The 17450-nt window shown below is 34.5% G+C and overlaps 1 protein-coding gene across 2 annotated transcripts in view; it reads right to left on the bottom strand.

Annotated features, from left to right (window-relative positions):
• Nucleotides 1-17444, bottom strand: part of sm (smooth) — a 160493-nt gene extending 143049 nt beyond the window's left edge. For both annotated transcript variants that reach the window (XM_018457351.1, XM_018457352.1), the window contains exon 1: nucleotides 17153-17444. In XM_018457351.1, the coding sequence (XP_018312853.1) occupies nucleotides 17153-17215 (63 nt within the window). In that variant the 5' untranslated portion in view covers nucleotides 17216-17444. The remainder of the gene's footprint in view (nucleotides 1-17152) is intronic.
• Nucleotides 17445-17450: the final 6 nt, after the last annotated feature.

Raw genomic sequence — 17450 nt, 5'->3', positions numbered from 1 at the left:
GTGCAACGGTGCGTCTCATTGAGAGCACGGCACGACAGAAAATCGAAAACGGCGAAAAGCGAGCATCATTAAGTGCCGAACGTGCGCGACGGCCCCGCCGTTCTAATTTCGCCGCAACTTCTCGCGGCCTTAATTCCATTTAACTCGATGCCGTAAATTTTCGCACCGTGTATACGCAGCGTCAAACGACGTCGTGCAGCTCCTCGCCTAGCCCCTCGTCTCGTCCGGAGAGAAGTTCGTGTAAACAGGCGATAACGAGATATGACGATGACGGAGTTCAGGGCTTCGCCTCGCGATAATCTACATACCGACACACGGCTCGCCAGAGGTGATTCAACACCTCTGGTGTTGAAAAGAATGATATACCAAGCCTACCGCCAAAAATAATTTTGTCGAAAAATTTCATTTATGTTCTGCTGAATTCTGCAAGAAAGATTCGATTACTTCCATTTTCGAGAATTGCCTGCAAAGAGATCTGTTGAATGCTGCGGTTTTTTTCAATACTAAATATCTTAGTGTGTTTATATAACTGTAACAGTTTTTTTACTGCATCGGATGTTTAAGTTTGTGTTATTGAATAATATTTCTTTTCTTGAAAAAATATAGATAAAATGTTGAAGCATAACAGAACATATCACTATAAATGCATGTGATCTGAATAAATTGTATTTCTCTCTTTTATAGAATATTTTAATTAGTTTCAAAACGCAAATCTCTATTTTTAACTTAACTCTTTTCGTCAAAAGTTTCTGCGTGAAATGTCTTTCAATTTACGACAAGACAGAATCTTTTGCACAGTATTAAAAAGTGTTGTGGTGAAGGAAATATTATATATGCGGCGGATATAAAAAGTCGACGAAATATAAATTTAATACAATCGGATAAAAGGCACCTGCGGCGCTGTACCTCAGCGTCGCTTTCGAGAATGCGGCTTTCGTCTTTCGAAACTCGATGTATTCTGTTGCCGCGGTTGATGCGCGTCGCATGGCGCATAAATATGTAGATGGATATTATTCGCGGCTGGCAGCGCTTCGAAAGAGAAGCGAAAACTTCCGTGGTACGGATATAAACACGGCTGTTATGCGGCTGCGTCCATCCGAGACGCAATGCAATACTTCTGAAAGCGGAGCAAGCATGTATGATGTAACACGCGCACGTTCGTTCGGAGATGATAAAGGAACTGATAGCGGGCAAAAGAGGAGAAAGAAATGCGAGCCTTCTCGCAATTTTCGGGAATGCAAGATTCGATATCAGAGTTAACATGATTTCTCGTCGCAAATCCTTTTCGAATCACGATTTTTGATCGCGCACATCTTCTGGATACGACGCAACGTGAACACTCATGACATCATGCTTCGTAGATTTGAAATCATCAGAAAGGCAGAGAGGAAAAGAGAGTGAGATGAGCTGAAAAGATATGACAAAAATGTTAAATAATTAATATAATTATATGTAACGATCTGTCACTGATAATTAATTTTGAAATCTAAAACTTGTTCGTACAGAGACTGTAGCTAATTTCGACATCAAAGTGATTTAGATTGACGTTCCCTTCGATAAACGGTAAAACGAGGTAAAACGTATATAATGGTTTTAGCAAATTGGCTGCTCTCTCTCTCTTTTCTTGAAACTACTTTACAACTGAAATTTGCTTTTACGTTTCGCGCAGATGATTCTATGCCCCATATTTTCTAACTGATGGAAATGGAAAAAGTAATGGAGCGAAATAAGAACTTTTTAATGAAACCCGTTTGTCTGTTACTTAAAATAATCTAGTTATTGTTTCCGTTTCTATCGTTATCGCTACAGTCTTATGAAATGATCTTTCTTTAATTCATTTGTTGCGAAGCACGTCATCCCTCGCTATTAATAAAGACATCTCTTTACAATGAGATGAATAGCGAAGCGCAAGAACTTTTCGCTTATGAAAACCTTATCAAAGTCCGCGGTAGAATAACACATTCAACGCGAAATGTTTCGCAAATTCGTGAGTTTCATGTCAAACTTTAGCTTATTAAGTTTAAGTTAACTTTAAGTTATAGACTGTCTTGGAAAATCGTGCGAGGCTTTTCGTAGCGCGCAAGAAGACGCTACGTAATGACGATGCAGAAATAATATTACGCACTTGGCGAACGTACATCGCGAAATCGATTCAATTATTCGTGGCGATGACGAGCTGTCGATAAAGAGTTTAACCTATGATTTCCGTGGAAATGGCAATGCTTCCTGACGAAACGGCGGAAATATCGCAACCAAGTGAACGAACGATAAGCAAGCAAATGCAATTTCTCGTTTATGTTAACGGAAATACCTATCGTCAGGTGCGGGTGTTTTTTCTGAACGAAAAAACATTGCCACTCGCATAGAAAAACATCATATTCTATTGATAAGAAAAGTGATTACTCAAATTACTATCTTCCTCTTAAATAACGGTTATCTTTAACAGAATATTTTGAAAGAATATTTTGTTGTAATAATCTTAGAATGTACTGATAACAAATTTTAGACAAACTCATTATTAAGTACTTAAAATAAGAATTTATTTTGTTTTGAAGAATAAAATTGATCAAAGAAATGCATAATAAGCAAATTGAATTTGTTTTAATTTAATAATCTTGATTGAAGTATATTAACTTAATAAGATTCAAAATATATTATGAATAATATATGAATAAATTTGACTTATGGTATGACACACGCGAAGTCAAATTACTCTTAAAAGTCTCTCTCCGAAATTGTAACCTGAGAATCAAGAATTACAAAAATATATTATAAATACTGTTAAATCTAAAGTGTTAAATTTAAATTTAATCTGATTTGAGTCGCCACTGCTTCTACTGAATATATCGTTATTACTACAATATATCATTATACTAAAACATAGAAGCGACTTAAATTAGATTAAATTTGATACTATAGATTTAACAGTGAAGGACTTCCTGCAATGATTTATCCATTAAATAAATTATCCATTGCGTATTGTCACACATAATCTAATTAATATTTTATACTGAATAATCTTATACGGTAACACATGACAGACAAAAGGAAATGTCGATTTTATTATGAAAATCTGTCAAGTTTCTGAACCATAAGAGATTATGTTATAAAATCGAAAAGAAAAAAGAATACATCTTGTTATCATAATATATATAATACTACCTCGTTAACTTTGTGATAATAACTCAAAGCAATTTGCTTCTTAGCTCATTAAGGGCAAAAGCATCCAATTACACGTGTAAGTATGTATTGACTTAATCACACGTATAAAAGTTCTCAGGAAAAGGAATTATAAAAAGAAATTAAGATAATATTAAATTTGTGAAATTGTGATATAACCTACATAAATAAACTTGCTTTTAGTCATAATGCTTTTAAGATACATGAACTTTATGTGAAACAACTGATAATGACTTTATGTGAAACAACTGATAATAACTTTATGTGAAACAACTGACATATTATCACGCGATTTCAAGTTGGAAAAATCCTATCTCTATGCGTCCTATAATACCTATTCTGGAAATTCAGAATAGATGAGATGCTTTACATATGCTAATCAAGTTGCGAATTTGAAAAGATGCATCAGGTTGCTGCGGGCGTGCATCTGATTCTAACGCTAGAGACGAAATCAAAAGAAGGCGATAGAATGTAGAACGTGCGGGAAAATTAGATTTGCATTCGCGTAAATACTCGAAGAAGAAGTAATTCGCATGCGGAAACATACTCGTCCAGTGCGATTAAAATTCTCAGCACCATATCGCAGTTTGCGCGCCTTTATTGATTACAAACGAACATCTGGCTTGCGTTTCACGATCTGCACAGATAGCACCGTGAAATCTACACCGCCTGCGGATCACAATCGATTTTAAAGCTGGTCTTCATGTTAAAAGCCGTTTCATCCGGATTGAGTACGTGCAAAAGCTCTGCGCGCATTGTAAAAAAAAGAAAAAAATTTCATGCATTGCGTAAAATGTTCCAACAAAAGATCTAATGAATGCGACATGAAGTTGACGTTATTCAGGAGATTCAGGAACTGTTGGAGTCACCACCAGTAATCTCCCTTCTTTAATTAACGCTTCCGAATTAAAAATGATTAATTAAAACAGTATACCCTCCTCGTCGTTGCCAAGAATTTTCTTAACGAAGACAAAAGAGGCGTAGACATATTTTTGGCGATTATGTACCCGAGAGTTGCGTAATGCGGGTTTTAAAGAACTGGTCTTGAAAGGCGCGGTTCGTTAACGAGGGTGAGTGACTTTATTTCGGTGCGGTTATTTCGGGCTGCATAAATACCGAAATAAATGTAGCAACGAGAAGGCGCGCGAAAAAATACGCTTACTTCCGCCTCGAAATAGTATGTCCGATGTAAAACGAACACTACACGATTTGCGCAAAAGCGTGATTTCGCACTGAGAAAAATGTTTTGTATGATATGACTTACAAAATCTTTTTTGCTTTTTAATTTAAAAAAATTTTATTCTCATCAAAATTTGGTTAAAATAATAAAATTTTTATTAAAACAAAATTTTTAAATTAAAAAGTAAGAAACTTTTTGTAAGTCACATATCATACTAAATATTTCTCTCATTGTGATTTGTCAATACGCTTCTTTCCAACTTACGTAATAAATTTAGAATTGATTCTTGTATAATTCTAACTATACGATTTCCAATGGTATTCCATGGTAAATGTATTAAAAAATATATTGTTGAGTAAATAAAAATTTCTGCATGATACTTATCACCTATAAATCTTAAAAAAGTTTCTTAATTAAATAAGATTAATAAAATAAAATTTATGAACTTATGTCTCACAAAATGACGTTCCAGTATTAAATTTTCTGTTCTTTAACAAGAAATATGTATTATTTCCAAATCCCCCAGTTAACGTGACCTACATCCAGACATAATACGTCCGCAAAAGATTAACCTACCGTAATTAGGAAAACCTCTGACTGAGCAACATGCCAGCGGGATCGGCTTTAAAGCTACCACAACTTCCACACACAACTATGAAAACTAACCTGTGTTATTACATTATAAAACACTTATTATTTCTAATATAAAGCTTTGATAATTTCATCTCTTCTAAAAAATAACAGTGATTTTTTTCGTTTTCATGAAAAGATAATTAAATTAAAACTTGTCATAGCCGACGCGATGTCCAAACGTGTCTCTGCTCTCGTTAGCAACATGAGGCATTTAACAGCGAAAGAAATATGAGATTCTGGATTGTCCTTTCATTATCTCGATAATCATGCGGGACTTTGGTTTAACGAAGCAGAATGAAAGCTGCATTTGCGTTGAGAAAACAGAGGATTTGCGCGTACACATGAGTCCATCAGTCATTTGCAATTCCGAAATACGAGTTCGCCGAATGCGATGTTCCAGTTGAGACGAGGTAGTAGGCTAGGAATTTATTGGACCGCTCTCAGGGCTCCGGGACGCAAGATTACTTCCACGTGGTGGGAAATTTGTCGCCCCTTCGCAGGCGACGGATACTCTATTAATCTCTCACGAGAATCTCGCGCGTGACGTATCATTTTGATTACCTGCACTCGACGCATTGTTTTCATGTCTTCGCCGTGACCGCAAGTCGTAACATCGTTGACCAAAGATATGCGCACAAATTATTACGAGCGACACTCGTAAGAAATTAATTAGCACACTGAAAAAAAAGATTGGCTGTTGCAGCAAATTAGATGGTAAAATATGGCATAGCATTTTTAATTGGTTGCAGCAGTTAATTTTTGGTTGTGTTAATCTATCAGAATCCTATACTGACATTGCAGATAGGCTAACGCAACCAAAAATTGGCTGCTGCAGCCAATTAAAAATGCTATGCCATATTTTACCATCTAATTTGCTGCAGCAGCCAATCTTTTTTTCAGTGCAGCGTTCGTAATAATTTTAAAGTAATTTTGTAATAGATTCGCAAAACAGCAAAGTAAAAAATTTTAGTTAAAAGATTTAACAAGTTCGACCTAAGATTTAACAAGACTTACCAAAGTTTGAGCAAAGAATTAATGAGAGAAAAAAGAAAGTAGTAATATTACAATGTGAAAAAAATAATTTCTCGTCGATTATTACTAGAAAATACTAGAAAATAGATTATTACTGAAAAAATACACTAAATTTTAAGAAATCATTTGTTTGAATAGTACCAATTAAATATTTACTAAATATGATACATTTATTTGATATAAAAACCATTAATTTGATTTAACAATTATTTTTTTATTGAATAAATATTTACTGTAAGTAAATATTTAGTTGGCACTATCAAATAAATATTTATTGAAATTTAGTAATTTTTTCTCAGTGTAACAACGCTAAAAATACATTCTTTATAATTAAAAAGATACACTCTATCCTATCATTAGTAATTATATGGATCATTTGAAAGCAGTGTATAACGTATATATTTGTAGCCTTCCAGCCGTGGCAAATTAATGTTCACGGAAATCATCGCATTCATAGAAGTATCCATGCAACAGTGTTCCGTGTCGCGGGTTAACAAGAGCAAACCGAGAATGTACAGGGCGAAAGAGACTCGCTCTGTGTGCTCCGATTTCAAACATTCGCCACAGTGACGAAGCATCGGTCTTTCCACGTGAGATACATCATCGTGCGCCGGTTCCGAGGTAACTTTGAGGCGAACGTCGCGCATAGATTTGCGGTATTCGAACACACGTGTACTAAGTAAAGATATTTCGGTCGTCGTGACACACCGAGAAATTTGTAAAACGAAAAACCAGTGCCGTCGGGTTTAAGAGACGGCATGACTTCGCGATTCGACAGATTTGACCAATACTGCAATTCGTTCGGGCACAGAGATGTGACTTTTAGATATCGACGCTTTTGTGAAGAGTAAGTGAAAAATATGGTTATCTCTCCCTTCGGGTAATCGTATTTTTATTCATTCGGTAGGGTAGAGCGAACAGGTGACAAATGTGAGGTCGATCCTTGTTCGTTCAGGTGTAAAAATGCGGCCACTACTAGAAATAAAGATTTCAGTATAAGCTCCAAAGTATGCGTGCTTGTTTTTATGATACTTGTTCTTCGAATTCTTCGGCTATCGAGGGGACTCTTCATATCTATAAAATTGGATATGAGGGGTGTTTTTTTTGTGGCTGAGTTAGGGTGCCTTTCATCTGACACAATCGATACAAATATTATTCTATCTTTTTTGGCATTCCATGAATAACAAAGGCAGAATAATACGTTGATTTGTATCACTAAATAGAAGGCAACTCTAATGTGTATACTTTTGAAACTTACAAACTACGTTTACACGGCTCGATTTACGTCGAAGTTATAACATTGATGTTATGAAAATGTTCAATCATAGCTATTCCTCTTAAGAATGAAATGACTAAGATTGGCTAGTTTCATAACATCGATGTTATAACATCGGCATAAATCGAGCCGTGTAAACGTATAATAGTCACAGTGAAATAGGTATACGTTTGGTATTTAGCGAAAGTAAGAAAGAGAATTCTAGTGTAGTGTAATGCAGGAATAAAAAAACAAACCTAAGATTAAATACCCAAACAAAAAAAAATAAGATAGAATTTAATATTATCATGTGTTTTATGTACTATAAAAGTTTAGCACACATAATATAAAAATCTTTTAAGTTTCTAAACTATTAAAATTACGTTGTAAAATTGAAAATAAAAGAAGAATAACGTTATATCTTGTTATCCTATAGTATACGATAACAAAAGAAGTACTGTGTAATGGCAAACACTCATCTCTTTCATTTAAATATATAATCTTTTAAAATAATAAACTAATCAATTTTTTTAATCAGTAGATAACAGATAATTAACACAGATGTTTCGAAATCTTGAAACAAAATATTTAGTAATTTTTCTTTACGTCATACCTACATGTTGCACTAAATATATGAGAAAAGTCTTGAAGTCTATCTTTATCATATTTTATCATTTCGAAAGAAATGATCAGAATCTCTTTTAGTAGACATCAACATAATTAAATCTCACTTTAACTTGAAAGGAATTCAAAAGCGCAAGTTCAGAGAAACGTAAGTCTACTATTGATTCGAAACTTTTTTCGAAGTTCTTTACATATGAATCTGCGCGAAAATCTGAAGCATATTTCTCCAGAATATTCTGTATATGCAACGAACAAGTAAAATGATACGAGAACCGGCGCAGACAGTTGGAAAAGTTGCGACTATGTATATGCGAAACGCAGCTTCTACCGAATGACGTCGCTCGCAAAAGCTGGCGACGAAGCTCGCACGAGCGAGCGGATTCGCTTCAGAGAAATATCGTGAATATAACCGCTACAAACACATATTTATACAGACACCACACACACACGCACACACACACATACATACATCCACGTGTCACGGCATATAGAAAATTTATGCTTCCGTCATACATTCATCGAGCGGTTCATCAGAAAAAAGATGAATGATTGAAATTACGCAACGAGGTCAACTATCTTTAAGGTTTAACGTGACAACCTGCAAAGATAATTTTGTATTTAACAGGACGTAATATTCATTCGTATCAAATGTTAAATACATATCTTTAATGCAAATAATTTAATTAATTATTAAATTTACATACTTTTGAACTTTTTAAAGAAATCATGACATAATATAAGAAATCATGACATCGCTATACTTTTTCTTCACACAAATAATATAAAATAAGAAAAATAATGAAGGAAAGTATTACAAAAACAGCATCATGATTTTATAAAGAATGTAATTATTTTTTTATGTAATGTACTTTACTTCTTAAAAACGTGTCATATTTCCTCTTTAATATTATGATCGATATGAATAGAGAAAAATGTATTAAAGATTATTATCATGGAAAAGTAAAATGTGAATAGAAATTTGATACATTATCATTTTATGTCAAGTTAAAGATTAAAACGGCATATAAGCTGCAGCAAGTTTAAACAAGAGAATCGATTTGCCATTTTAGAAATTTATGCCAAAGTTCAAGCTTTCGAGCAAGTAAATTTGCCTTCGCGATCTACTTTTCGTCCGATTGTGTTAACACTGAGAGTTTCCGTGTGTCCCGCAAGGAACGATCGACATCAAATCTTCTCCTGAGTGCGCAAAGGACGCCGTGGCAAATATTTATTCGCCACTCTTTTTTCAGATGGATATAAGGGTATCAGAAGATGAAGAATTTTTATCGAGTCGGTGTTACAATTTTAGGGAACGAAAATATTTTTACTGCACGAAAATAAATATTTATAAAACAAGCTCAATATTTAAGTGTAAACGTACACTTCGATAAAAGAAAATTTGGAGAACGTGAGAAATAACTAGACTAGAGAATACAATTGTTTTGTTTTTCGAATCGCACAAACGACTACTCATTCCAATAAATTATTCCTTCTATTTTTTCAACCGGCTGATAAATTATTCAAGTAAGAATAATAATGGAACGTCAACCTATATGCCGAGCGGAATATAACTTTGAGTAATGATGAAATATTAATAAGCAGGGCAGGCAATGACACCGAGACATTCGTGTCGATATTTCCGTACTGTTCAACATTTGACAACAGAAAACCCGATTTATAATAATTCAGACGGTTTCCGAGCCTTTTAAACATGTTCAAAAACGTTGATTAGAACCTCTGTCAAGCTAGCAGGACCAAATGAGCAGAATCGAAAAAGATCTTTTGAACTATTTAGTGCTCATTTTGTGCTAATTTGGATCGGGGGTAGTTTCCGAAGGAACGGAGAAAGCACAAAATCTGAAACTTCATATTTTGACAGCACAAATTATAACGCTTCTGTTGTGAAAGTAGCGATTGATTCTGCTCGTCGCGAAGGGTACTTTACTCTTGAGCCTAATTCTGTTAGTTTTTGAGGAATGAATCAATATATTAACTTTTTTCTGATAGCACAAATTAGCACAAAATCAGTACTATTGAAATCTAATTTTATTTTCCTTTTTTTCTTCTTTTTCCTTGTGGTCCTGCTAGCTTGATGTTAAGCTAACAGCGCCTTCTTTTAAATGGCATATGGTACAAAATTGTTTTTTGTAGCACAAATTAGCACAAAATGAGCACTAAATAGCTCAAAAGATCTTTTTCGATTCTGCTTATTTGGTCCTGCTAATTTGACAGAGGTTTGATTAGAGCGATTATTGGTACGGCGATATCATTAGACTATAAGATTATTCTATATTTGCATCCGATATTTATGAAATTAAATTAGAAATAATACTTTTAGATTCATTAGTTAGTAATTCAGTCTGCATTCTAAGTCTTTTTTGATACAAAAGCCAAAGTTTCACTCCCAAATTTCTCCAAAATAAAGAAGGATGAAATCCGGTTTCCTCTCCTAAAATATCTTGTTAGAAAATTATTTGGTAATGTCACAGAGACGTTGAAAAGTAATCTTAAACTTTTTCACATTTTTTATAGCCTATAGATTATAGTTAAAAAAACTTGGGCTAGACGGAGGGAATAAAAATATAATTGCAGTGGATTAATTAATCAATATATTATATAATATAATATATATACATATATTTACATTAAATTAAAGTAAGAATTAAAATTCTCGGAACGTAGCAAAGATAAAGAAGAAACGCAATCAAATGGACTTATTTTTTTTTAATATAATGTGAAACTCTTATCTTCTGCAATTGTTTCTTTTTCCTTCTTTAAATAAGAATACAGTGGAGAAAGAATCTAGTTACATGAGGTGTGTTTGCGTTGCTTGAAATCGCTAAAAATTTTTGTACTTAAAATAAGATAAATATATTTGAATGTTGAAGAAAAAGAAAGCGAAGATACTCAGTGCAAAAAGTGCAAGCAACGCGAATAAACCTATTAATTGGAACTTTAGTGGAAAATGTAGACAAATCAGAATTTTATAGTTAAATCTATTATAATTTGATATAAGTTGAGATAACTAGATGTTCAATTATGATAACCGGAATGCTGATTGATCAGTCTCTACTGATTCATTTATTTTCAACCAGAAAATTTTTTCAGTATAAAAATGAGAATTCTAGATATGATACGATAAAAAGCCACGAATCGATAAACCAATACGCGTGTAACAGAACATGTGGCGTTTTCAACTTATCAGTAAATATGCACATGCAAAAAATATTACGTGTTCTATTACATCAAACGCATTTTCCCGGCGATTATTGATGGTAACGGTACTAAGAAAGATCGTAAGATAGTAACAATGACCTTGTGACTGCTGGCAATATACCTGAAGTCATCGACTAACGATAGAGCCATCGGCCGATAACGCTATATATTCAGTTACGTCAATGAGGAAAGTCCTGCGTCTGCTGAATTGCATCTGAATCATTCTCGCGGATTATCAAGATTATCAATCGGAGGAATGTAAATAGAACAAGCGAGATAAAATAATCCTTCATTTACAATTAGAATAATTCTAGTAGAAGCAGGTCCTAATCATGAAAAGTCCATTTAAAATTCATTTTAATTTAATATCAACCTGCGAATAGACGGTAAATTTTATCTTCACTTTAAAAACTCACTTAGAATTACAAAGAAAAATTTTAAATTTTTTAAATAAGAAATAACGAATGCGATTATGGAAATATAAATAGCTTATTGAAAGCGTCAAATAAATGAATGGTTTGTAAATCCTTGTTAATCTCGCTGCGTGTATAAGGAAGTTAATAATCTAATACATTCATGTAAGTCCATAATTTTGCCTTGATGTGATACCGATATAATACCTTTATGTATAAAGTTATGTTATGGCAAGCTATGCGTTATCTTAAGCTTCTGTAAGCAATCTAGTTTGTATAGTAAACCGTTTAATAATATTCTAATTTGCGATCCGTATATTGTCCCCCCAGGATATTCAGTCTTGGCCAGAAATATTAGCTTCCTATATTTTTTCATTTATCTAGAATTCCTTTGCCTGCATTGTTATCTGTTGGTTACAGGCATTACACATAAATTAAAAGGGTTTCTTGAAATAAAGGATAATTTACAGCAAATGCTATAAATCAATTTTTAAGCTAAAATTGTGAATAATGGTTAATAAATAAAGTGCTCAATATTTTTAGCCAAAGTTGTACTTTTTTACGGAGCACAAACTATAGAAAAAATAAAAAATTTATTACTGGATTAAATAATGAACGTTAATACTTGGGTCTTATACGTAAAACAATTAATGTTTTATTACTCGAGAACTTTTTGATGCTCCCCGATGTAAGCCAAGCATATATATCATGCCTTTAATCTTCTACGCGAAACGATGGTATGGTATCTAAGAGCGGTATTCATATAGCCGGATCTTATATTTAGGACCGTCTTAAGTACAGTCTTAAAATGTCATGAACCAATCATAAGACCGTAATAACATCTTAAGACATTATTTAAGACGGTCTTAAGAATGAACTACGAATATCGTCTTAAATGTGGTGAACCATCTCTCGATTTTATGATAGACCTGATGGTATCTTTAGTTTTTTTTAAGTACATTATTATCTACGTTTGATCTGTAATACACACACACACGACGAGGTGTATGCATACTCACTACATCTGACGTAAAAGGTCTAGCGACCTGCGTACATGCTGGTAACAGCGCGAAAGTCGATTCGCAACCGGATCGTGAGCTCAATTCGATTACTACCGAGTGTAGCCAGTTGTTGCATTGACGCATTCGAAACTCGATGGACACGAAGTTGCGTTAAAGGGGTGAGAATCCCTTTCGGTGGAATTCACGCACCCAAATAGGTTTGTACGATGAATCGCGCACTAAAAGAAAAGTACGGAGAAGACCAGCGACCATGTATATCATTACAAGGCAAAGAACCTACGAAAAGAGCGTCAAAAAACCAGAACGATCGAAAATAGACTACGCGAATTCTTTATGATTATCGATAATCGATAGTGCGAGAATTTTATCGGGTGAAAATAGAGAATCCTCTCAAAATCCAAATTGATTGATTCCACGAAATAAAGAAAAACATTGATAAAATATAGTATATTTATATAGTAATTCAAGATTGAATTTAGGCATTAAAGATCCAGCTTCGACCGTTGTAGGCATTTTAATATTGGTTGTATTCTCACATAAACAGTCTAAAATAATATTGTTTATATTACGTCGCCTGAAAAAGACTGTTTCCTTACATGTATCGATTATTGCGAAGAATATTACTAAGACTTCGGTAGTCTAACGGCTTAGGACGCTCGTATGGAATACAAGAGATCCGGGTTCGACTTCCGGCCGAGGTAATATTTTTCGCAATAAATTTAATTACAATTTTTCAGTATATTAACATCTTTCTAATATAATGCCTGATTGAGCATCAAAATTATTAAAATCACTTGTCAATTTAATTCGCGAGTTTACTACAATAGTTTAATCGCGTTTAAATAGTCCGGAAAAAGAATTCGGCACGCAGTTCCAAGATTGAATTATTTAAACATTAAAAATCCAGCTTCAACCACATTTTAATATTGATTGTGTTCTCACATAAATATCTAAAATAATATTATTGATAAAATGATAAACTAACTGTGTGCTCTGTGGAGATGCTAAAATTATGAAATTTACAAAAATGGAGTTGAGCTCCAGTTCTGTAACCGGAAAGGGTCATACGCGACCTTATTGTTGATTCATCGCGATTATCTCGAAGGAATGTCCGCGCAACGCGCGTTGATAGTCAGGAATTATCGACCATAGAGCGCGCGCGCGCGAGCTTTGTTTTGCACGTGCATCATTCTAGCATTGCTGATCGTCGTTAGCGACAACGATAAGCGACAACGCGACTTGTCGACATCGTTGAGAAGTGTCTCCTGGATAACAAGTTACTGTCGCGACGTCGACGTGCCTTGAAACGTCATAAAGTTCTCAAGACATATTGGACTTTCTACAATAAGTCATTATCTAAGCTTCAAATCTTAAACTGTGAGAAATTGACTGATCAGAGACGATTATTCTTCTCACATTCGACTGGTCAATTCTTACGGCTTAAGACTTAAAGATTAAGTAACGGCTTATTGTAGAACGTTTGTACCAGTCACGCGTGTCCAAAATCTCGGATATGTACTATTAAATTCATGGTATCAAATTGTAGCCACATAGTTTAAGTTATTTTTAATCATTTCTATAGGTCGCCACTTATAACACTACTTAATATATCGTTAATTTAAATAAAACAATGGAGTTAAACAACTTCACTCAAAAAAGTGTATTACTCAAGAAAATCTGACTCAAATATATATTTAGTTTATTATTTACTAAGTGCACACGTTAATATAGATGTTGTTTACTTTGAAACTAACTACAGAAATTGATTAATTTAGATTTTGACATAAATAGAAGTTAAAAACGAAATGTTATTTAACTCCAAGAGATTGGATTGTTAATGCTCCTTTGATACCCAACAGTGTGGACACAGTAATGAGTGAATGTAATAAATTAACGTAATTGATACATAAAATTAAGTATGACGAATAAATAAATTGGATCACATGTAAAATTTCAGACTATTAAATTGCCAATTTATAATATAAAACAAATTCACGTATTTTTAAAATGATGTTTTTAAACTGATGTCTCTTATGAAATTTTCACAACGTATGTAACTGAACAAGACGTTAAAGCAAACGTGAATTATTCTGTCCATTGCTTGCATAACAAAGCGTAGGAATAAACAAGGTAAACCGTGCTAATAAATATTTCACGTGATATCGAAATGTGAATGCATTGAAGCGAACGCAGCAAGCTAACAAATACGAACATAATTAGCTTTCCAATGCTCCGAGAGTCAATCTGGTCCTGTAGCACATTACTTTGTCATCATCTCATTGGATATAATATACGGAATGTTAAATTGAGAGATATAAGTAACTAATGTTATTTTAAATAATACAAGGATCGTCCCTCCTAGAATTGTAATACAATAATATTATAATAGATTAGAAACTTTTCCGATCAATTCGAAATCCATTTTTCAATAATAAGAATTGATTTTCAGCTACTTTTTGAGTTTAATCCAAATTAATCAAAAAAGATTTTGCTATATTTCGCACATTTACACACTAAAAACTTAATTTTCAAACAGTTCATCTTGTCCTTTATCGTTTATTACTTATATAAATTATTTTACTTTTTTTTTTTTAAGAAAAACTTGACTTTAAGAGAATTTGTAAGAGAATTTATGACTAAAAGGATGTGCAATAAAATACGGTGCTTTATATATATGTATCTTTTAGATAAGATAAAAATTGAATACAGTGCATCATTTAGCGTGTAGAAGTTGTTTTCCGTTTCGTAACTTTTAACAATAAAATTCTCGATTTTCTGTCAAGTATATACGCGAAATCATTTCCTCGTATCATCTTCAGTGTTTTCTCTCATTTATTGAAAAATTTATACAATACCAGAAGTAGTTAGAAAATATTACTCCTTTATTTCAACATTGACACGATTCAAAAAATATGATTTTCAAATTATTATCATAAATGAGTCAGATGAACATTAATCTAGCAATAATCAAAAGTGCACTAACTTAATTTTATAAAAAATTGTCCTAAACAAACAAACAATTGTCACAATTAAAAAACATGATTTAAAAGAATCTCATCAAAATCATCACAACTCAAAAAGTGTAATTCTTTTAAGAATTGCACCATTAAATAAAAAAAAAATTCACATCAAATTATATCGAATTTAATTTCTTTTTAATCATTTTTATATTTATTAATTTAACCAAAACAATAAAATTAAACAATTCGGCTCAAGAAAATGTCTTAAATAAAATTTGAATAAAATTCAGATTATTATTTATTAAGTGTATATGGATGTGTTTACAAAATATGAATGTTGTTTACTTTAAAACTAGCCACAGAAATGGATTAGTTTATTTTGACACACATGGAAGCTAAAAATAACAGACTCTTGTTTAACTTAAAAAATTGGGTTGCCATTATTCTTTTTATATCTAACATAACATCTGAAATGAAAATAACAAAAATGACATTTGATCATGTTAAGAATACATTCTTTTGTCGATCATTCGATTAGTCAAATAATTTTCTGTCAAGTTAAAAAGTAGTTTTCCTTCTTTCTTGAGAAACTTAAGTTTGTCACTTTTAAAATAAAAGAGCAACACTTTTCACATTCAAATTGCTCATTCATAACTGTTCAAAATAATTAATTCAACGAGAATTCTACAATTCGCACAGAATATTTTTAAAAATGCAAAAAGCCACAAACCTTGATTAATAAATTCTGATCAAGAAACACAATGACAAGGAGATGACGCATCTCTACCAATTTACCCAAAGAACACACCAAGTCAAGAGAAAGTCAAAATGACTTCATTTTGACATCATAAAAGTCAAAATGATAATTTATCATTACAAAACTTGACTGTTTCTTGACGTTAATATCTACAAAAGATGAAAATAAAATCATTTTGACTTTTTGTCGACTTTTGTGAATTCCTTAAGTACCGAAATCCGAAAAACAACTTTCATTGGCGCGATCCTCGAGTGAATAAAATTTCCGCGGTTTTTAAAAGACTGACGGACATTTTACGCGAAGACGGACCCCGCGTCTTTCGCAACGGAGAAGGGAGAGGGGGGAGAGGAGGGAAGGAAAGAAGGGAGCGCATTGTGATACTCGCGCTCGGCGGTAACGCGGAGCGGCGATCGTCCGATCCGCGTCGGATTCGCAATTTGATTTGTCGGAGTCCGACGGGACGGACGGGCGAGCGAGCGAACGCGCCCGACTGTTATCGGACGCGAGCGAGTCGGCGAGCATGCCGGCGACGCGCGTCGCGTCACGGAGTACATACGTTCACGCCGTATGTCAGGAGCTCGCGGGGTAAAGATAAATGGCGCCCCGCGCGTCTCCACGAAAACCTCGCGTACTCGGCGGCGCGCGGCGAGAGCGAGACACGCGCGCATCGCGCGCCGTGCCCCCGCGATCATTACGCCGATAAATGGCGACGCGCTTCTTCGCGTTGCGAGCGGATTGCGGTTTCGTCTCGCCGAGCGGACGAGAGCCGCGAACGAGGACGCGAAATCGGGACGTCGCGTCGCGCGCGCGACGGGGACGCGGCGTCGCGTCGCGTCGCGTCGCGACTCGACGCGTGATAATGATTGGCGCGCGCACTCACCCTGTGTCCGGATTCCTCGAGCCGTTGCCTCTTGGAGTGCGGACCGTCTCCGTTGAATGCCATCCTCCGTTATACACCGGGCGATACGTTTGAATCGGGACACTCGGCGCTGCACGACGGTGACAGCGATAGCGAGACAGCGACGACGACGACGATGACGACGACGCAACGACGGCAACGACACGAACGTGTTGTGTATACCGCTCGTGATATACCTTTTAACACCGTGCCGACAATCTTCGTGCACGCGGACGGGGAAGGGGGGAGGAGGAGAAAATAATAATCGGTAGGATACACG

This window comes from Mycetomoellerius zeteki, unplaced genomic scaffold, assembly GCF_001594055.1.
Source record: "Mycetomoellerius zeteki isolate Tzet28-1 unplaced genomic scaffold, Tzet1.0 scaffold62, whole genome shotgun sequence".
Classification (NCBI taxonomy): Eukaryota; Metazoa; Arthropoda; class Insecta; order Hymenoptera; family Formicidae; genus Mycetomoellerius; species Mycetomoellerius zeteki.
This window is presented reverse-complemented; position numbering and strand designations above follow the sequence as displayed.